Here is a 24,230-nt window from a genome sequence, read left to right as displayed (position 1 = left end):
CAATATCCTTAAATTCTAGCAACGGTAAACAAATAAAATGTTATGTCTTATTATCAGTTCCTCCTTCTTCTGTCACTGTCTCCTAATCTGCTTTCTCATAGCATTTTCAAGAAATGTTTTCTATCAGTCTAGGTATTTTAGGTTCAACATTTAAATATTAGTTTGTAAAAATTGTTTGAAACTCTTTCTAGAATATGTTATATTTAAACAGATGCATAAAAATACACATACTTAACTACATGTATATTTATATATATTATATAAACTAGTATATAAATGAACATAGGAAAAATGAGTGTAGGGAAGAGTTAATATCAATTTTCTCAGTTCTAAATATAGAGCCAGGAATCCAAACTATGATTGTTTATTTGAACCTGATAAGTTGGACTACTTTCTAAAATTTTATTAAATTATTTTTTAAAGTTTCTGGTAAAGTTGTTCTAACATTACAATTCTTTCTTTATATACTATGCATATACCTTGGTATGTCTTAGAAGAAATGAAAAGGACATTTTCATTAAATATAGCACTAAAGCCAGTCTTTGTAATTTAACTCAGTTCAAGTCAGCTTTTTCAGAAAATCGGCAAAAAGTAGCTCTTGAATCAATAGATTTAGAGTTATTAGATGTGAAGTAAAACCAAGCTCCAGTGTTTCATGATCTATAAAAAACTTGGAACTCTGAAGTTCTATTTTTTAAACGAGAAAATTAAGAGTAATGGCATGGACTCTTGCTTCTAAACATGTTATAAAACTCCAGGGAAAATGTACTAACCGGAAAAGTAAATGTTAGGGCTTTTCAGTGTTACTTGATGATACTTACTTTGACTTCTAAGGTCACTCAGAAAAATGTCTTTGTTTGGTTATTTCACCTATTATCTAATTTTTACATTAGTAATTAATCTCATGTTTTTCTTATCCTCCCATAATTTCTACCACATGTTTTCATAGTATATCTATATGACACATATTAATATAAATTACTTTCTATTTCCCACAATTTAATGCAAATTAAAGATTATTGTGACTTCTCACTAGAATGTTTTTAAGTAACGGTATCCTTTTATATCACAGAAGTTTGAATTTTTATTTCAACTTCATTGACTTAAAATATCACCGTTGGTAAATACTTTTGCAAATACTCTATAGATTTATTAGTTTAATCTTTATATTTCTAAGAGGTAGGTCAATCATTTTGTTTATCTTTTATAGGAGAAGAAAATGAGGCTGTCAGTTAGATATTTTGCCCAAGATATTAGAATCTAAGACATAAGGATTAATCTTTTAAATTCAGTCATTTCACTCTTTATTTCATCCCCTACCATCTCTACTCTTCAGTCTCTCTATCTTAAGTAAAATTGTGAATAAGGGGGAAGGGTAGGGGGGAGCGGGGTAAAAAAAATTGTGAATAAGTGGTTCTATATGTGTATGGAATATGGCGTTTTCTCCTTTATAGTGGGGGACATAAGGACTCACACTTACTTAAAAAGTTCTCACCCCCATTTAATAATATTTAAAATAGTATCTTTAGTTTTGCATATATTATTTGTGCCTTTCTTATTTTTGATTGTTTGGGGGTCACACCTGGCAGTGCTCAAGGTTTACTCTTGGACTTGTGTTCAACTATTACTGCTGGTGGTACTTGTGGGACCATATGGGGTGCCAGAACTGAAACCCAGGTCAGCTGATGCAAGACATCTTATTTTACTTTCTCACCACTTACCTCCCTTTCTCAATATGCTCAAGCAGAGTGGTTTTATTTTTATGAAAATATCATGAAAAACTTACCATGTCAGGATCTTATACTCTAAATTTGAGTTTTGTTTATTATTTATATCTCTGCCAAGATTCACTAGAGCAGAAGATCTTCTTTGATAATGAGTATCTATGCAAATTATTTTCTATTGTAAAATAAGTAATTCAAATCCAATACCAAAACAACAATCATTGTAATATGTTACTAGAATATCTGGTATGATCAGCTGTGATCTTGGCCGGGTAAATGTATGGTTCTGCAGATTCAAAGACCTGGATATACAGAAACAGATAAAGTCTGACCTGAACAGGGGAATGCTCTGCTATATTGTTAGCTCAGTCAGTCATGCCTTTATCATGATGGTAAGGGAAGACTAAAAGAAAGAACTCACAGTTCCATAAATCGTTTTCATGTCCACTGACTAAGATTTTTCTCTTGATGGAAAGTTCTGCAAAACTTCATGATTAAGTGTATATTAAGTGTATAATGAAATATTCATTACTATATGGATAAATAAAATTTATCCATATCAACGTATCCAAAGTAAATATTTATACTTTGTCTTTCTCTGTTTGAAAATTGTATTTTTTCTTCATTATTACATCCTCTAGTGCAGAGATCAGTGCTTAATATGTATAGACAGAGATAATATAAAGGTATAAATATGTCTTAAATCAGTTTTATGTAGAGAGATACTAAAGAAAATGGGATCAAATGTGAAAAACAACTTGCCTTGCATTACAAAATAAGATTATTAACAAGTGGGGCAAAGATAGGGAATGAAAAGGTGAGCTAGAAGGATCCTGATTGATAGTACTATTTTGGTCTCAATGGGATATAGTAATTTCATACATCAATATAATAAGCATCAGTGCTATTGCAACTATGCTACTAAACTATAGAAAAAATTAAATACAAGTTAGATTAGATTTTCAACCTTTCACCACTGAAATGTTGCCACCATCATTTCTTGTCCTAGTGTTTGTGTGCAAAGCACTAATATTTTCAAATTTGGAAATAATCACACTTTTTAATTTGTTTTTGGTTTGGGACCCTATCTGGCTATACTCAGTATTTGCTTCTGGCTTTAAGTTTATGGATAACTTCTGGCAATGTTTGTAGGGGTCTATGGATCACTGGGTATCAAACCCAGGTCAGCCAGTCCAAGGAAAGAGCCGAACCTACTGTTCTATTTCTTTAGAGCTTAGAAATAATTATATATTTTTATATTTCATTATACTTCATTATCTGGAATCAAATAAGTGATGTTAGAATTATGAATTCTCATAATCATCATGTATATACAATAAATATACCTTTTGATTATTTCATTGTTTTATTGATCTGTTCATATTTTGATTGTCTTCATACTCTCAAATATTCCATGCACATTGTTTCAATCTGAGAATCATAGATGTTACAAAAATATAAGTAGTTCTATTATGCTACCTATAATTTTTTTACTAATATTATAATTTCATATCAATTGTCCTTTCTTTTGGGATCAAAGATAATGACTGCATTTAAAGCTTTGCTTAGTAATACTGCCTCTTCGTGTTACCAAAATTAATTTTTAATCACCTCTTACTTTAACAACGGGCTGGAGCGATAGCACAGCGGTAGGGCGTTTGCCTTGCACGCAGCCAACATGGCCGACCTGAGTTCGATTCCTCCGCCCTCTGGGAGAACCTGGCAAGCTACCAAGAGTATCTTGCCCACAAGGCAGAGCCTGGCAAGCTACCTGTGATGTATTCGATATGCCAAACACAGTAACAACAAAGTTTCCAATGGAGACGTTACTGGGCCCACTCGAGCAAATTGATGAATAATGGGAGGACACCGACAGTGACAGAATTTAACAATAGTTCTAATTATAATATAATCATATACTATTTGGCTATTGTATTAAGTGCTACATGACTATAGTTTGTAGCAAAACTATAGTTTTGTAGCAAAATAAATTATCTTTTTTGACAACAGTTTTTGTGTTTGGGATGAGTCCAAGAAGTCGAATCACTGAGTTTATAAAGAGTCTGGGATATTTACTCTCTTATCCATAGAGAATGAAGTGGACAACATTCCCATCATTTTCAAACATATTATTTCTTATCTCTGGCCATTACTATTTGCTTTTGTAGCTCATTCATAATATTAGCAATTTTAGAGATTTTGTGAACTAAAGTGAAGCATAATTTTAAAACTCAATAGTGAAAAGAATGGCTATTAGTAGATCAATTTCTTAAACCTCTTGAGTTTTCATAACAAAACACCATAGACTAGATAATCCAAACAACAAAAATATACTTTCTCAGTTCTAGAGGCTAGAAGTCTTGAGGATTTTCTTGAATTATAGTGAGAATATTTTCACTATGTTCTCACCTAATGCTTAGGCTGTGTGAGCTTGCCAGAGAGAAAATTCTAATGTCTCTTTCTCTTTATATAAAAAAAAATAGTCCTATGGTATTAGATCCCTTTTTTTTTTGTGGCCTCATAGGCTTCATTACATTCCTAAAAAAACTTATCTCCAAATATATTTATTTGGATTTAGAACTAAATAGTATAAATTTTCAAGAAAAAAAAAACGGAAAATGTAAACTGATGTATTTAGGTAACAGGCATTTTCTAGTACGTGTGTTAGATATTTGGAAACAGAAATAGCTTCATTAGAACATCATATATATATATACATATATACACACATGTACATATATAATATCCCTGTCCCTGTCCTCCTGTTTTTTATCAATTTGCTTGAGCGGGCCCAGTAACATCTCCATTGTGAAACTTGTTACTATGTTTGGCTTATCAAAGCCCTCACGGCTAGCTTGCCAGGCTTTGCCGTGCGGGAAAGATACTCTCGGCAGCTTGCTGGGCTCTTCCAGAGGGGCAGAAGAATGAACCCGGGTCACCCAGGTCAGCCGTATCAAACGCTTGCAAGGCAAATGCCTTACCCGCTGTGCTATCACTCCAGACATATAAAATATAGTATAATATAATGTATAAAATATGTGTGTAATATATGTGTGTATTTTTTTATTGATCATATTCATCTCGCCTAAATAACTGACCATGCAATATGTGTTTTTAACCTGGCTTCTAAGTTAATCTCATAAGATAATGAAAAATATATTTGTCAATGAATGAACAATTCTTTGGTAAAAATGAAAATTATAGAATTTAATTAAATGCTCGGTTTTATTTCACAGGCCCAACTGCTTACTGAACTGGAACAGAAATTAGTTGTAGCCAGAAATGAATTAGAAAAAGCAGCTCTTGACAGGGTAAGTTATAGATGTTAACCATCATATCTTTAATTTAGCATGCAAATCTAGGGGGTTTTCCTGATTCCTTGCCCAGATTTATTAATGCAAATCTAGATCCTGTGCATATGAGTTGGTTGTAGAATTCTTAAGTGCCATGTTCTCTTGGCAATCAAATTCTTTATTGTTTTTTTGATGATACAATAAATTTTCTCTAGATTCAGATTCTGTGGGTTCATGGCTTCATTCTTTACAGTCCTGGTACATTTATTCGCTTAACACCAGGAATAAACTTACTTTAAAGCACCAGTAAAATGGCATGCAGTAAATCTGAATGGAGAAGTTATGAAAAAATATTAGTTTTTGATACTTTTCAATTCGGAAAACTTAAATCAGAGTTCTTATGATAGTGGAAAAGAAAGAGGTGAAATTCTCTTAATTCTTCGTATGAAAATTATAGAAGAATGGTGCCAGATATTAAAAAAATAAATAAAAGCTTTTATCATATTTTAAGCAATTCACATGTCATAAAAACCATAGATTTTATATATTTGTAAAAACTGCTACCACTAATTTTAAGACCTTATATTCATTACCTTTAATATGACTTATTTAATTTTTAATCTCTAAATATTTCATTTTAATCTCTAAATTTTAATATAATCTTGTGTAAAAATCAATAACACTGCCATGTGATATACATCTTTGCTTTTCATTGAACTTTATTTGGACATTCATAAAGATGAGACATTAGTATATGGAAATATTGAGGAGGGAATTGACCATATGTTTAGAATACTGTTAGAGTAATATCTTTTTTAGCAAAATGTCTTACTGCTTTTTACTTTAATTTTTAAATAAAAAGTACCTTCATAAAATAGTGTAAAATAAATATCTTCTTTACTTAATACATTCAAAAATAAGGATAAAGTGATTTTTAAAATAAATGTTTGTAAATTGCACTTATTTGTTGAGTATTTGATATTTCTTAGTTAGCCTTAATCTTAGTTAGCCTTAAAATAAATTGTTTGATTAGATTGGATTTATCAGTCTTTATCCTACCTAAAAATGAAAAGGAAGGGGCCAGAGTGGGTAGGGTATTTGCCTTGCACACAGCCTACCCAGGTTCGATTCCAAGCATCCCATATGGTCCTCCGAGCACGCCAGGAGTAACTCCTGAGTACATGAGTCAGGAGTAACCCCAACGCATCGCCAGGTGTGACCCGAAAAGTGAAAAATTATAAAAAGAGAAAATTCTGTGTAATAGGATTTTACTTAGGTAGCATAGTTTATTTATACACATATTTTGACAAATAAAAACATTCACATATATGTGGGAAACTAAAACAATTTGATAAATGGACAGAATAGGCAGACAAACGTAAGTATATTTAATAGTTATTGCAGTAAACAAATGACAAATTATATAAAAGGGAATTTCAATAGGTAAAATTTCAAAGGTAAAATTTATTGAAAATTAAATGATTTTTCTAGGCTAAAACAATACTTACATTTACAATGTAATCAGTATTTTAAATATGTGCTCAGTGGTAACTGAATAATTGTATATAATAGTAATGAAGATGAGTAAATAAAGTTAATATTAATATATAATACCTATACCAAGCTTTAGATTTTGGAAAAATAATGTACCTATTCCAATACAAAATTTTTTACTTAGAACACAAGTAAAGAAGAAAATTGCATTCATAGACTGCTTTTATGATAATATTGAAAGCATGTTTAGTGATTTAGTAAAAATTTTACTCCTAGTCACCATTTTTGTACAAATGTATTTTTATATATAATAGAGGAGATAAAACATTTTTTGTTTTTATTTTGAATTTTTTTGAGCCTATGTTTTCCTTATTATGTAGAAGCTATAAAGAATCTGGCTAAAACTAAACTCAGGGATTTGTTCTCATCTCAGGAATTTTTTCACCTTGATATGATAAAAAATATATTTAATTTTTATATGACTTACTTTTTACTCATAATGTCTATAAAGTGCTTGAGTAGAGGAATTAATAATGCCATATATAAAAAATAATGCCATATAAATTCCAGTGATATTCCTTCTTAAAGTTTAGAACACTGGGAAAATATGACTTTAGAGTGATTAGGTATTTTAATCACTTAACTCCTTTTGTATTAATATATCTAAAGATTAATATAATATTTGCTAAAGGTAAGTCCAAATATTTCTGGAGCCAAACCAAGCATACTCAGGGCTCACTCCCCAGGCAATCAGGGATTCTTCTGGGGAGCTTGGTTTGCAAGGGATTGAAACATGGTCAGCAGCTTGTAAGGCAAGTACCTTGTCTGCTATACTATCTCTCTATCCCATATTTTAAATAATAATAATAATAATCCCATATTTTCTTTTATAAAAAACAATTTATTCAAATCTCTCACTACAACGCATTCATTCTGCACAGTATTTTGAAGGAAGGGTAAGAGGAGTGACACCTAGTGATGTACACAGGTCGCTTTGGCTCCCAGTTAGGGGTCACTCTTAGCAGTCAGAAATTGAACTGTAGTTGGTCACACAAAAGGAAATCAACAAAACCCTTGTACTGATACACAATGCTATTCTTTATAAAGAAAGATATCTTTATGGAATTTATAGATTCAGATGAGGAGCATAAATCTAATCGGAGAGTTGAACTAAGCCACATTTTTTGTTTTTCCTTCCTGACATGTCTGTTCCAATCCCTGCAGTACACTTGTCTGTCACAAAACCCGCAGAACTGCCATAAGCTTGAGGTAGGGTACTGAGAGTTTCTAAGAACTTGGGATGCCATCATATGTGAGAATATAATGTAATGTTCCTTATTTTATACTGTATTTTATATGAGAAATGTATTAGAGCAGACATTAAATTACTCATTTATACTGTACAATGTTTAGAACTTATATTTAGTTATCTTTTATTATTGATATAAAGGTTTACATTTTTGCAGTTCTTGCTATTAAAATATTCTCTTTTATGGTACATGTATTCCCTGACTAGACCTCATATAAATCATTTTATTGATCAATGTCTAACTAGACTTGGAATACCTTTGGTGTACTAAGAGCTGCTGGAAGTGGAAAACACGTTTAATATGTGGTTTCAGGTTCCACAGCTCTCACTAATTCTCTTAGACACCAACAACTAGAAAATAATTTCATGATGAGCTAGTCAGTAGTAGAGGCACAAAAAATAAATTTATATTTTTAACTTTTTGTGACTTACAGAAATGGATATAATTAATGTAACTAGACTTATATTACAGAACCCAGGATATTATAGATTATTAGCTTCCCTTTTCTTAATCATTTTGTTTTACTTCTCTCAAAATATACACCCAACTATTTACTTGTTCCATATAAACCAACAGTCTTCTTTTAGTGTGAGAAACTCTTTGAGCAGTGATCGATGAATGATCCTATGTTCCTGACCATGTTCAAATTGTATCTTTACCACTGAATGATTATATTTCAATCCTTCAAACTCTTTATGCTCTATTATTATGGAATTATAATCACACTTATCACCTAAAGGTACTAGGAAATTTATATCTACAAAAATACAAAATTCTGGGGCTGGAGCAATAGCACAGCAGGTAGGGCATTTGCCTCGCATGCGGCCGACCCGGGTTCGATTCCCAGCATCCCATATGGTCCCCTGAGCACCGCCAGGAGTAACTCCTGAGTGCACAGCCAGGAGTAACCCCTGTGCATTGCCAGGTGTGACCCAAAAAGCAAAAAAAAATACTAAATTCTTGGTTTATGGAGAATATTTACTTAGGACACTTAGGGCAGTAATTGTTATTATAAGTGAATTGGATATAGAGACTGCCTCTCATATTGATTTTACCCTTTTACATTCAGCATATTGTCACCCTTGGTTTAAAATGAACCATAAAAACATGTCCTTATTACTGAAGGTTCATTTCAACAAATATTATGTAATATATGTATGAGACTCATAAACTATATCCATAAAGTCATGTAGAAATACTAGCACACTTCAAAAGGGATAAAGAAAATACAGTTTGATAAAATTGTTTTTCTCTTTGCTCTATCATCTTTTTATGAGAAATTTTACTCTACCCTATTCCAATATCTATCTCCAAAGAATATTATATCTGAGTTTATGATAACCTTAAATACCTCATAAATATTTTAAAAACAAGATCTTTATACATCTTGTTTTCCATGAATTATTTAATAAAAAGAAGTCTCAGTTAACTATTCCAATATAAGCAACCATACAAACACAAGATCCAGAAATTAATCTCATTTTCTAGAAAATAAATTACACATTTGGTCATATTTTATGAATTATAGTTAATCTCAGCTTCTGATTTATAAAAATATCCTTTGGTCTTGGATATATATTGAGAAAATTATTATTTAATAAAACATTTTCTCTTGTTCCTGTATTGTTTTTGAAAATATTTCATCAGAAACCCAGGTATAATTACCTTTATAGTACAGCTGACATAAATTAGGAAATGTGTGGAGATTCAGTACAGAAGTAAATATTAAGAAGCATGAACTTTTTATCAGCATGCATCTGGCTTGAAGGAGGAGCTTATTATTGATTGCAGAGAAAAATGAAGATCTTTATAAATTACTCACATCCTAACTGATCAACCTACATGCAAGAGACCTATAGCAGAAATAAAACAATGTAGAATTTTTAAGACTATGGAGTTTATTTCCTGGCAAGTTTTAGTCCTTGAATTCATAGACCTTGCAGTCTTCCCCACCCAGCAGCTAAGGTTGTATCTAGATCTTTCTGAGGACTCAGTGTCTTCATGTAAAATAATTTAGACATGAAAAATTTGCTCACAATTTTCTGTCTGATCATAAATGAGGAACACACTTGGTTTTAAAAGGTAATCCTTCTGTTGTGAAAAAAATCATGCATTCTCTGTGAAATATTCTTATATGAACAAACAATTGCCCTTTAAGTCTCTCATCTTAGAGTATACATAAGCAATAATTTTATAATTGTTACATATTATATGCAGCATAAGTACTAGTATGTTGATGTTTACAACAGTATTATAGAAAATACAAGATAAAATTATAAATGCTCATTAGTTACTCATGCAAAATGACCATTTGATATTCTCTGGAGTGAGATATCTCTGTATTCATTTAACATTTGTTGAACTGGAAAGTTGAAATTATCGTCTTGAGTGAAGTCAGTCAAAAGGAAAGAGACGGACACAGGGAAGTCTCACTCATATGTGGGATATAGTGAAACTAATTAGGGGACAGAAGATAGCTGAAAGGGCAGGAAAGCATGCCCAACCTGCTAATGGTTCAGGGTTTGATCCATGGCTCTGCATAACCTCATGTGGCACTCAGCCCCACTGTGGAGCACCCGCTTAACATAACAACAAAAGAGGTTATAACAAGTGTCCAATCTGCAACAAAATCTGGGAACTAGTCTTCAGCAAAAGCTTCCTACAGTAGAGTGAAGGTGGAAAAATGGGATGAAGTAGAGTGGGGCACAGAAACAATGGTAGAAGGAAATGGACTCTCTAGGGGAGGATGTGGGGTTGGGATCTGTTATACATTTAACTTTGACATTAATATTGTAAATTACCACAGTTTCTAAAAATGATTTTTTTAAAAAAGAAATAAAACAAACACACACACACAAGAAATCATGAGATTGCTAAAAGGTATCAGCTCTCAAGAATAGTGTCCTAATTGAAATAAATACTAAACTTATCAACAAGATACTTTATAATCATAAGAGGGTTGAATAGAGAAAATGTGAAATTTTCTAGATAGAAATTATGATGAGACCTGAAGAAAGGAACATTTCTTAAAAGGGTGATGAGGGAATATCATTCTAAGAAGATAAGATATTAGCTTAGCAGAGAAATAAGTTTTAAGTGTAATTTTCCTCTATGGATATTTGGGGAAAATGTCCTTACAAGCAGAGGAAATAGCAAATGTAATGAGTAATACAGGCATGCACTTGGAATGTTTGATGAGCTACAAATAAAGGATGTTGTGACAAACAGGCTCTTATGATGTCTGCAAATTACTATTATGTGTTGAGCAAGTGGGAAATGCAAATTATCTGTACAGGGAGTAAGAGCAGCACTGATCTTAGGACAATATACAATCTAGAGTAAAGAATGCTTTACATGGCATACATCCAATTTGATTAGGTGAGTTCTTATTGCAATGAACATGAAATTGATCAGCAGCAGTTTGAGAATAGACTGCAGATAACAGTTTACATGAAAAAAAGGTGGTTATTTGTGATGTGATACCACCATCTGAATCCTATTTGTAGAATTCGCTGAAGACAATCATGAGTAACAATAATAACAGGGATACATAAAGTTTGAAGAATTAGTTTGTTTAGTTAGAAAGCAATTTGTTGTCTGTGATAAGAAAAACCTATTATATAATCATAGAGTCTGGCACAGTATAATGCAGGAGGCCAATTCCTATGATGTGAAACAAGAAAGCTGTTAAGTCAAAAGCCTCAAGATAAAAACATATTAAAATAGAAGATTATAAATTTGATTTAAATTTCTATAAAAGTTGAATAGTTGGATGTTTTGGCTATAACCATGTTTCTGAGATGTCTATATTGACAATTTTATCAGAATGGTCGGAGAAAATGACATGAAATGTAACTATAATTTATATTGTATCATTATAAAATAGTCTTTACTAAGAAAATCCATGTTGGAGATCATTGATGCTGTCCATAATTTACTTTCAGCATCTAAGTTTAATCATTATTCAAGAATTTATCTGTTATGTCATCATATAATTAAAAAATATATAGGTTGAATTTTTAGAAATAGGCAGGGTTAGAAGGAGCTGAGATATGAATACAGTTATTACAATCACCATCATTATATCCTATATAAACTGTACATTGAACATCTATATTTCAAAGCCACATTAGCTTCGAGTTCTGGCCAAGACTCACCATACCCGCTCACATTAACTCTGTTTCCATAGTCTCACTAGACTGTTTCAAACTGAAAATAAATTCACATTTCTCAGTGCCACCTGAAATAATTTACTCTGTATACAGCAATACTGTCATAATTTCCCACTTTTTGATAAGGAAAAGGAAAGATCTGACAATATTTTAAGGAACAGTAGAAAAGTGAATCTAGTTTTTTTTTTTTCAGTGGAGTTAAGTGAACCTGTCTTTGGAGCATACAAGATAAGCAGACAAGCACCTTACCCACTCTAGTATCAATCTGGCCTGTTTTTCTACTTCTTAAAAATGTTATAGCCTATGAATTCCCTCATCAGGCAAAAAGAAAACATTTTCCCTTAAAATTCTGTTATGTATTTAAAATTCTTTATATTGGGAACTTCCTAAAGGTCAAAAATTATATTAAGTGCTCAACATGCAGTTTGAAACAAAATTACAGATCCTACATGTGCAGATTTAAATTATAAATGAATATTTATGCTTTTTTTACAGTCTATACCAAAAGGCATTCATGATTACTTGTGAATTTATCTATTATGGTAAATTCTGTTATAATTTTATATTGCAATTTATATATTTTGATAGTAGATAATATTTTCTTCTGGCTCCTGGCTCTGAGCTCAGAGATCACTTGTGGCAGGACTCAGGGGATCATATGGATGCTGGTAACCAATTTGGGTCAACCATTATCCATGTGCAAGGCAAGCACCTTACCTTCTACAATATTTGTTTGCCCTCAAAAATAGAATGATATAAAGGAAGTAAACAAGATCAGTCATAGGAAATAATGTGGCAGAAAAGAGCAAAACCAGGTGCTCAGACAAGTAAATCAAAGCACCTATATTGAGTATATTTTTATTTGACTTACTTCCATCTCTTTCCTCCTGTTTATGGGCAATGCTTATTTCTTGTCTTGGCAGAGAGTTATTTCTTAAACTGATATTCTGTCAATAAACATTCTAACATTAAAATATCATCATATTAATGATGTCACAAGGTCAGCACAGAAGTTAAGCTTAGACCTTGTATAAACTACACACTGATACAATCCAATTGCTACATACAGCCTTCAGTGCTACAGGATGTAGCTCTGATGGGCTCATCAGCACTCTGGTGTGATTCTGATATTCCTCAGTTTAGCAGGGCCAGAGCAACACTGAATCCTTTGACTGTTGAAGTAAGCCCTCTGGTCCAGTTGTCTGTGCATTACACTGATTATCCCAACCACCTGACCACTGCTTGGAGGTTAGAACAAAATAATTACCTATGTAACTGGATTGACATATGAGTAGAAAACAGAGATGAGCATTAAGAAGGATATATGTTTTAATAATTATTCTAAACAAATTGACCATTCAGGTCAGAGAGTACAGTAGATACTGATTTGCATGCTTGCTTTGCATACAACCTATGTGGGTTATACCACTGGTACTGCATTTAGCCCTACCAAGAGTGATCCTCAAACACAGGACCAGTAGTGATAACTTATACACCAAGGTCTGACCCACAACTCTACCTCCCCTGTCTCAAAACAAAAAAGGTTTTATAAAAGACAGGAAATACAAGAAGAATCTAAAGAAAGATCCATTCCTGACATAAACTATAATGCACAATAAGTTTGTTGATAGATTTCCTCTCTTATCAGTTCGATATAACAGATTTACTACTTCATTGATCTATAGGATCACTGGATAGATTATACTATATGAAAGTCAACATGTTCAATTTTAGTCCCAATGGTTGGTTTATTCAACTCCTGTGACCTAAAGATCAGAATTCACATTCCAAGATTGATATTTATGTGACATGACTATTTGAAATCTGCTGGAAAATTTTTTGTACTGAAATTTATCTTATTACTTTTCACTTTTACTTTTACTTTACCTCTTTTGTTTTAGTTGTGTGGGCAGGGTACTAAGTGAAATTTACAGATGGTTATCCATGTATTTCAATTCCGTTTATACAGTGATATGAACCAGAAATAACCAATCTGAAAATATTGAACTTTCACTGCTTCACAGCTAAATAGTAAAAATAATACCATAAACTGCTAAATTATAAAGGTACTTACTTACCTCTATGAGGTTTGCCCAGTTCATTTCAGCACCTCATGTTCCTCCAAGTCGTACTACTCTGAGAACCAACAAAACTGCCAAGCCTTGCCCCCCTCCCCCACACACCCTCACAAAATCACCTTCTTGGGTTGGGTATTTGGCACAAAGTGTTGATGCTTCTAGCACTCCTATGTTTGATTCAAAATAATGGTTGACATATATGTATATATGTATATGTACACACACACATACATTCCGTTTTCACATGCCTGACCCAGGCTCAATCACTGGCACCCAGTATGACCACCTTGGCCAGATAGGAGTGAAACTCAAGCTCAGAACCAGGAGTATACCCTAAGAATCAGCAGATGTGGCTCCAGAAACTCAAAAGATATTACTTGGATGTCACAGTCCTTTGTATAATTCAACATGCTATATCAAAGTAATAAAGTTTTTGTTATCTTTTACTATTACATCAGATTAATAAGTACCACTTGGCATGACCCAGAATAAATGAACTTTTTAAATAAAATACAGTGTTTATTTTATTAATTTAATTTATACACTGTGTAAATAGTGATTGTAGGTACTCTAGAACTAATGTGAGAAAAGTACTCAATATTGCTGGGAAAGCCATTTGTGATAATGGAGTTTGATGCTAATAGAAAAATGATAATTTGGGAATAACATTTTAAATTTTACAGTGATTTGAATTTGGGAAAATAGAATTTGGATATATACTTCTTTGTCAGAAGTCAGTTATGAAATCAATGTTTTAAAGTAAGATAAGTTTTATGGACTCATTGTTTAAAGCATAACACAATATGTATTAGCAACTAAAAGGACATGGGATATCCTTTTATATTGCTGCTCACAATGGACTTTATATTTAAGAAAATTGTATTGGAGACATACAGAAGTAAATATTGGCTAGAAAGCTAGGAGAAACTGGATCAGATTGTTGATGACCAGAATCACATAATATTTTTTTCTTTTCTTTTTTTTTTGTAGGAGTCACAGATGAAAGCAATGAAAGAGACTATTCGACTCTGCCTGTCAACTGTCTTTAACCACAATTCACCTACTGATGTTAATATACCTCAAATAAATCCAACTCTGATGGCACTTTCAAATGCACCTACTGTCCCTGTGAACCCACAGGAACAGACACAGCCGCAGATAAAAATCCCTGTACGTATTTTACTTGCTCTTTGAAAAGTAAAATTAAATAATATACATCATAGGTCATCATATACCAGATTGGATCCAAGTAGGGTATCATATTTATTGAAAAATGAGTAAGTATAAAAAAGAATGTAACCACTTTCAAAGATCTGCATCATCACCTGAAAATGTTGGAAGATAGTTTTTTTATTTTTTAGAGAGACAACTGATACTCAGGAACTATAATGGAATTGTAAATTATTATATGTGTTGCTATAATAATAATTCAACTAAGTTGACTTAATACAATTTGCATTACTTTCTATGTGTAATTTTTGAACATTTTCTGTATCTTATAAAAGTTGACACATTAAAAATATAAGACCATAGATCTCCATATTACATTAGATTCACTTGGAAGATTTGTAAAAAATTCTGGCACTTGGGATTCACTCTTGGTCTATTAAGTCAAATTCTTCATGATTTAGCTTCAGTTATCAATATTTTTAAAGCTTCCCTGTGTGTTTTGAGAACTTAGGCAGTTCTCTCTTCAAATCTTCTCCCTGCCTCCCTCTACCATTTTGTATTATACACAGGGTGAATAGGTTTTCAGTGCTGTTTTTCTTTCAATCATCACAACTTGCAAGTTGAATATTCTACATTTAAATAAATTCTATAGTAATTATCCGAGAAAGAAATTTAGAGTCTGGCAGTATATTTGAGTAGGATAGGTCTATTATCACTTGTCTTTGGAACCCATACTGTTAAAATGAGTGTAATAGATACCAGTCACACTTTGAGCGCAAGTCTCTAGGGCTTGAACTCAAAAAGACATAAGAAATACAGATGCAAATATCTGAGAATTCACTACAGATCGCATTTTTTTCTTGCTGACTTCTGTGCTTCCCAAGTATGGATAAATTATAGTTTAGAAAAATACTGAATTTAGAATAGAGAATCAAAACAAGCAAAATAAATCTTCTACTGTTAAGGCCACATGAAGAGAAGTTATGTCTTCACAAGTGAAAATTACAGGCACTGTGGAACTGAATTGGTATGGTTCTGGTTGGCCACATGATATTCCTGGCCTCTGGTGTCCATAGGAGACATAACACCAAGATCGAACACAGCAGGATCTCAAGTTGCTGTCTCCTGATAGTGATTGTGGTCGTAAATTTCAGTGGGCTCTGACCAGGGGTCATAGTCATGCATACCAACTAGCTGCTCTAGTACCAAGTTATTCTTTGGTTTTACTGGAGAATGTGTATTTGCCATTGTATTTGTCAGCTACTGCATGTCAAAGTTCAGCAGATATGAGCATTCTGGCCTGAAGTCAGGTGAGGGCATGTAGAATTGAGTATGAGTGGGTCTGTGCTATCACCAGATGTTCAAAATCATGGATTGCTGTGTAGGAGATTAAGTATGCCTAGGAAATTATTAATGGTGCTTGGTTGCAATTGCCCAGTGATAGGTTCTGTGCCAAGTTTAAACAAGACTGTTTAAAGACATGGAGTACAAGATTTCAAATTTACCTAATCAAAGCAGTGGCAGGTTCTAAGAGTCTGGTCAAGAGTATTGAAAACTATAATTTGTCACTTTTTTGGATGCACATTCAGATTTAGGGCACTTGAATTCATGATCAGAAGTGTCCTGAGCAGACTAAACACAAGTTTCAAGAAGGACTGAGTGTAATTAGGCTTTGAATATATCCAGAGCCTGACAATGTCCCTGGTGGACTATTGAGAGTCAGTGTGTGGGTGTCACTGTTGACTAAAGTGGCATCAAAGGCCTTAGTCATGTATCATTATTTATGGTGCTAAATGACAGAATAGCAGTTATGGGCTCCTCTTGCTAATAGGCTGTGTTTGGAACACTTTCTAAGAGGCAATTAATTGTGGTTGGAAGGATCTGAGTCTTCCTGGCTAGGTAAAATAATATAGCACTGTTTTCTGTTTTCACTGTCATTGGTTAGAAATGCATGGAACTCACCTAGAAATATTGACATCAGGATACGATCCAAAGAATAAAAATGTACTTCCTTCTTCTGTCTTACTTCACTTAACATGATATAGTCCAATTTCATCAAAATTTCAGCAAATTGCCTGACAAAACTATGATAATGTAATTTATCTACAGTATATAAAATAACTGAATGATGGAATTCAAGGTTTAATTGTGGGAATAATTCAATTATTCTTGATTTCAAATTATAGGAAAGATAAGGACAGAGAGAAAGAAACTGAGTAGGTTAGCAAGAAGAAGCAGAGAGATGGGCTCAGGGATCACGGGCCTTGGGCACAGGAGTAGAGGTGTTCAAGCTATATATCCAAACTCTGAAGGTAGCAACACTGAAAACTGGAGGTAAAAATTACAACTTTCAAACTTTAAAAAGTACCTGTCAAAGAGGTAGTTTGAAGGTGGTTTGAAGTGGTGGGAGGGAACTTGATGGAGGAAAGTTGACAATGGTGGTGAGATTGGTGCTGAAATAGAGTGTGCTTTAAGTACAGCTATGAGTAACTTTGTCAATCACTGTATCCTAATAAAATAATATTTTAATAAAAAATAAGAGACATCAAAATGGGATTTCCCTTCAAGAGTAAGTGACCAAGGATCGGATGCCTGCTGTTGATTCTGAACAAAGCATAAAGCTTGTAACCTTTTCTTTACAAACTATTATAAAAATAGTATTGTAGAGTTGGGAAGCCGGGAGATAAGTGAATCATCTCTCCTGCTTCTCAGGGTAGTAGCCAGTACTTGAAAGACTTTTTGGATTTAAGCTTCCACATCACCTCACCCCTCACCCCTGCCCAGGTTTCTGTTCCATTCTATTCTTCACCGTGTTGTTCTGTGGCGGTTTTCTCCCATGGCAAGAAACTCTGTACATTTCCATTCTTATCTGGTGAACTCCTGAATTACAGGATTTCCTGAATGACAGGATTGACAGATAAGACCTTGTGATAAATCCAAGTTATTTGTATAAATTTTGCAATGGTAATGGGAGAATACTGACAAAGTGACTGTCTATTTGGACAACTCAGCCTCACCTTTGTTTATTTGATCTTTAAGTTCTGGAAAATGTTGGCTACATAATCATTTGATTCTTTTCCTTAAGATTAGGTTGATTAGTCCTAATAAGGATTAATATCTCTTTTATTATCTTACATTCTTTCTAGTTTGTATGCCTGTTTTTTTCTGATTTTGTGACTTTTTTCCTTTATCCTCCCAGGAATAATTATATTTTTATAATCAGTAATCTAATAGATTGGTATTAGTTTCTTCATGACTCATGATCATACTTTAAGAACATTGTAGGTTTGATATTCTAAAGGGAGTATTAGCTAGTTTATTTTTGTTATTGTTTTGTTTTGGGGGCCATACATGAAAATGTTCAGGAGTTTCTCCTAACTCTGCATTTAGGAATTACTTCTGGCAAGGCTTGGGGGAACATAGGGGATCCTGTAGATAGAACCAGGGAGGGAGGGAGGAAAAAAAGAAGGAAGGAAGAAGGAAGGAAGGGAAGAAGGAAGGAAGGAAGGAAGGAAGGAAGGAAGGAAGGAAGGAAGGAAGGAAGGAAGGAAGAGAGGGAGGGAGGGAGGGAGGGAGGAAGGAAGGAAGGAAGGAAGGAAGGAAGGAAGGAAGGAAGGAAGGAAGGAAGGAAGGATGAGGGAGGAAGATAAAATGGAAGGAAGATCATCACTTTGTGAACTTTCTCTATGATGGTTATACACTCAGTCAAGGTCTGATTACTTTTAATGGATCTGATATCCTAACACCATTATCTTAGTGGTTAAGGCTTCAATATTATTTTGGATGGTGTAGACTCAATTGATAATTTTTTGGGGGCGCGGGGTATGTGTCTGTAAATGACTAGTGCTCAGGAGTCATTCTGGTGGTGCTCAGACTACTCTGTGGTATCAGGTATTGAGTGAAGGTTCCTAAATGTAAGGCTGATCTCAGTCTTTTGAACTTTTTCTCTTCTCCAGTGTCCCTTAGTTTTTAATTTTTCCTTTGTTTACAACTTATGGATCCAAATTGGAAATCATAAATAGATGCTTTGTAGATCAGATTCTAACTTTCTGTAAAGAAAGATTAAGGAAAATGCAAGGAATATTTCTCATACAGACTTTTATTGTTCTACTAGAATTTAATATGTAAATAGTTTGATTAAGTAAAATAAAGTAAAGTAAAGGCCCTCCCGTTGATCATCGATTTGCTCGAGCGGGCCCAGTAACGTCTCCATTGGAGACATTGTTGTTACTGTGTCTGGCATATCGAATACGTCACAGGGAGCTTGCCAGGCTCTGCCGTGCGGGCGAGATACTCTCGGTAGCTTGCCGGGCTCTCTGAGAGGGGCGGAGGAATTGAACTCGGGTAGGCCATGTTGGCTGCATTCAAGACAAACGCCCTACCGCTGTGATGTGAGGGCGATCTGGCTGCGACATCTGTCACCCCATTGATCGCCAGGGTTGATTCGGCTGATCTGGCTGGCTAGGCGGGTGTCCCCTTCCTCCCTCACCGCTCCATGTGCGTCCCTCCCGAAGCTGCGCGCTCGGTCGAAGAGGACCGCCTTCCCCGATAGAGACGGACCCGTCTTCGGTCTAGCGCTCCCCTGCTAGAACCTGCTAGAACCTCCAAACAAGCTCTCAAGTTTGATTAAAATATACGCAAATGAGATGCTTACAGCAAAATGTACATAGATAATGTACATAGATAATGTACATAGATAATGGCTCTGCTAGGTTATGGCTTTGTTATGATATAACTTTTTATGTTGAAACACTTTTACAGAGTGGTCAATAGAAAAGATAAGATACATAATATATGTTTTGTATTTTGAATAAAAACAAAAAACTCTAACAACAATATATACATGTTTTTGCATGAGGATAATAATGGAATCTGATTAATGATGCAAAAATGAAATGGGGTTGTAGATATAATTGACTCAGTGCTAACAACAAAAATGTGATTAGCAAAATGAATGAATAAGACCATCAAGAATATACTGAGTGCTAATATTCAGTACTGTGATGAGAAACCAAAATAAAATTTTAAGGAGGATTGTAGCTTAGGTTTTTTTATTTTGCCCCAGCAGGAGAAGTGTTAAACATGTTTCCAAACAGTCTATTGACTACATATAATAGGTGATTAAATATTTGAATCAAAGTCAAGGACATTGAATAGGAAGATAAAGTATTGGATATGATCACCATGAGTAACAAAAATCTGGAGCTACATCAAATTAACCTTTGCATCTCATGATCCAGAGTAGAGTAAAAGATAAGGAAAACAAAGAACACTAAATCTAATGAATACCTTGAGTATTATTTTATGCATAGTTTGAAAGAGAAAATGTTTATGATAAACGTATATCCCTTTTTTTGCTAAAATATTCTTCACTAGATATTTGAGTCATAGATATATATGACTTTTATAAAAAGGAGAGACTATGCATGTTATGGTATGTTAGTGATCTCTAAGAAATAGCTTGTGCCTGCTTGCAAAAACTAATAACTTTACAGAATAGGTACTGTTATAACAGTCATTATTAAATATTAATTGGGGGTAATTAAAATTAAATGTATTTTCGTCAATCAAATTAGATATGAGCTGGAGTGCTAGCACAGTGGGTAGGGCATTTGCTTTGCACGCAGCCGACTAGGGTTGATTCCTCCATCCCTCTTGGAGAGCACAGCAAGCTACTGAGAGTATCCCACCGGCATAGCCGAGCCTAGCAAGCTCTCCATGGTGTAGTCAATAAACCAAACATAGTAACAACAAGTATCACAATGGATATGTTACTGGTGCCTGCTCCAGCAAATTGATGAACAAGGGGAGGACAGTGCTACAGTGATAAAATAGCTCTCTCTTTGCTCTTCAATGGTTAGAGAAGGATTAAAGTATATAAGACAAAAATTTTGTAAATTAGTTTCCTCATGTTTGTTTACAATTTACAATATGACTACTAGACATCATACACAATGTGTAAATAATATCTGATAAGAATTCTGTTATTGATCTCCTCTGCTATTTGTGTGCTAGTTAAATGCATGCTATGTCTTCAGAATATACACATTATATTTTTTTATGAAAATGCTTTTTCAAGCCCTAGAGGTTCGGTAATATCACTTGTCGAGGCCCTAGATGATGTCATGTACCACCAGGCTAATCCTGGCAATCCCTGGCATAACAAGGCCAAAGCAGAATCTCATCCTCAGGACATCACACTGAACTGCTTCCCTGGTTGGCTAAGGAATCATCTGTGGTGTCTCCAGCCTCCTGAGCATCAGTAGGAAGACTGCCCTGCCAACTCCTTTTCCAAAATTATAAATATACATGTATATTTATACATATATTTATATGTGTCTCATGCTCTACTGACTGAGCAAGCCGGGCGGGTTACTGCGATAGCACAGCGGTAGGGCATTTGCCTTACAAGTGGCCAACATGGCCGACCCGACTTCAATTCCTCCGCCCCTCTCGGAGAGCCCAGCAAGCTACCGAGAGTAACGCGCACCCACGGAAGAGCCTGGCAAGCTACCCGTGACCTATTCGATATGCCAAACACAGTAATAACAAGTCTCATGATGGAAATGTTACTGTGCCCGCTCGAGCAAATCGATGAACAACGGGAGGACCGTGACATGATTTATATGTGTGCTTAATTAATGACATATTCTGAAACACAATGGTTTATATTTCTACCTTACATATTACTGTGGAAATAGTAAAATAAATAATAAATGTGGGAATAAAAAACTGAATAAATTCGTAAGATACCCACCATAGGATATATCCACAGACACATTTTACAACTGGCTGCAACTTAAATTTGTACAAAAGTCTTTTATTTCTACATTTGTCATAAATTGAATAACAGTGATATACACAGTTACAAAAAACATACTCAGAAATATCATTGGTGTTTATGGCTGCTTGGAATGAAATTTAAGAAGTAAGATATTTACTCTTCAATGGTTAGAGTAAAGTAAAGTAAAGGCCCTCCTGTTGATCATCGATTTGCTCGAGCGGGCCCAGTAACGTCTCCATTGGAGACTTTGTTGTTACTGTGTTTGGCATATCGAATACGTCATGGGTAGCTTGCCAGGCTTTGTCGTGTGGGCGAGGTACTCTCGGTAGCTTGCCAGGCTCTCTGAGACGGGTGGACGAATTGAACTCGGGTCGGCCACGTTGGCTGCGTGCAAGGCAAATGCCCTACCACTGTGCTATAGATAAGTATCAATGGTTAGAGAAGGATTAAAATATATAAGAAAAATTGTTGTACATAGGTTTCCTCTCCATTAGTTAATGAGTTTCCAATCTTCTTCTTCTCTCAGCACTTTTTTCTGCAAGAACAGAGTAGCTTCCTACTCTGTCACTCAGTAGGGCTACTTACACATTATGATTTGTAATACAGATACTGAAAGGTGCCTGGCCTTGGATATTAGTCTCATACTATTTTTAATATCTCACAAAATAGTATGGGTAAGTAGTCTCCAGTCATACTTCAACCTAGAGACCTTTTAGATAGAAAGAGGGCCAGAAATATGGGACAGGATTCAGGTGTTTATTTATTTTACTTAGGGTCCTTACAATCCTTATTGGGCACAGCTGAGCTCGGTTTCATCCTCCTCACCACATATGGTCCTCTTAAATATACTTTCCTTAGGGAGGGAACCCTGAGCACAGAGCCCAGATTGAATCCTAGAGGTGAGTGTTACCCCCCAAATAAACACAAACAATGAAGTATTAGGGCAAAGACATGCTTTGTGCTTTCAGGGTTCCTGTCATAATGTTCTAGATACAAGGAGAATGCCCAGTCAATCACCTGCACTGTTCATAAAAGCTTATGAGAGGTATTGTATGATTAAACTTAAGTATAAGGAAAATTTGCTTCTTAAAAAGTTAGGGGTAGGAGTCATTATTCAAACTAGAAATCTCTTTTTCTGAAACTCTAATTTTTAAATTTGCATGAAATTACTTCATTAAATATATCTTCCATATGTAAATTCTACATAGAAACATGGTATCAAGCTCACAGAGTTGCAGAAACTGAAGAAAATTTGTAAACAGCATTTAGTATATATTGTAGCCTCTCACACTAAAAAAACTATTTTAACAGTATAGCTATTTTAACAGTAACTATCTGTAAAATAACTTATAAATGGATAGTTTCAAAAAGGGATTTTATAAAGATTGGAGTCCATGGAAGTATAGCAGAAATGAGAAAGATATAAGTTAAACAGTGCATATAAAATGGTAAACTTTTATTATAGAAATATAATTCTTTCATCTGCATGCAATCAATTACCATCTCCTGTTTTTGTTTTCCTTTCCAAGAAACTCACTGCTTTGGATTTAGAAGCAGTTTACATTGGTAAAGGTCAGAACTGTGGTATCTACTTAATTGGACTACGATGAGTTGTTAATTTTCTTTTCAGTTTGATAGAAATGCCAAAGTCATTCATTTAGGGCAGCCGGCAAATGACCTTATTCCGGATCTTTAAGTCATTCAAGCAAAACTAGCGTTTTGCTTGTTTCCCGGAGGCTTAAAGCAAGATAGATTTTTATTTCCCTCTTTTATGCCAAAAATCTGTTGCAAAGTAATTTTCAAGAACTCTCCAAACAGTGCACCTGGAATCATCTTCTCAGCTTGGACTGCGTTTTTTAATTATTGGAAATTCACTCATAGTTGAGTGTCAAAACCCACAAGTCTGAAACAACTCAGTTAAATTCACATTAGCTCTGGGAATTATTTTAAGCTCCAAAATTATTTTATTTTATAGCTAAGATCAAGAACAGATATGCTAGGAGGAATAAAGGGAAGTAAGAAGTAATAACTTAAGTTTCCTCTAGCAGCTATTTCTCGAATAGCCTGGAGTTAATTTCTTTTAATGAGATTTCTGTTTATGTATGTGAGTATGTGTATGTGTTTCTAGTATTATATCTGTGCTTAATTAAATTAACCATTTAGTTATCTATAACATTTATTAAATATTTACATTTTATTACGCTA

General features: G+C 34.1%; 1 protein-coding gene across 1 annotated transcript in view; it reads left to right on the top strand.

The window, feature by feature from the left end:
- Window positions 1–24,230, top strand: part of LUZP2 (leucine zipper protein 2) — a 398,937-nt gene that overhangs the window by 359,737 nt on the left and 14,970 nt on the right. Inside the window, exons 8-9 of the mRNA XM_056106656.1 lie at window positions 4,961–5,035; window positions 15,062–15,241. Coding sequence (XP_055962631.1) covers window positions 4,961–5,035; window positions 15,062–15,241 — 255 coding nt within the window. The remainder of the gene's footprint in view (window positions 1–4,960; window positions 5,036–15,061; window positions 15,242–24,230) is intronic.

Source organism: Sorex fumeus, unplaced genomic scaffold (assembly GCF_029834395.1).
Source record: "Sorex fumeus unplaced genomic scaffold, SorFum_2.1 ptg000007l, whole genome shotgun sequence".
Lineage (NCBI taxonomy): Eukaryota > Metazoa > Chordata > Mammalia > Eulipotyphla > Soricidae > Sorex > Sorex fumeus.
Note: the sequence above shows the minus strand (reverse complement) of the source record. Positions and strands in the feature narration are given on the sequence as shown.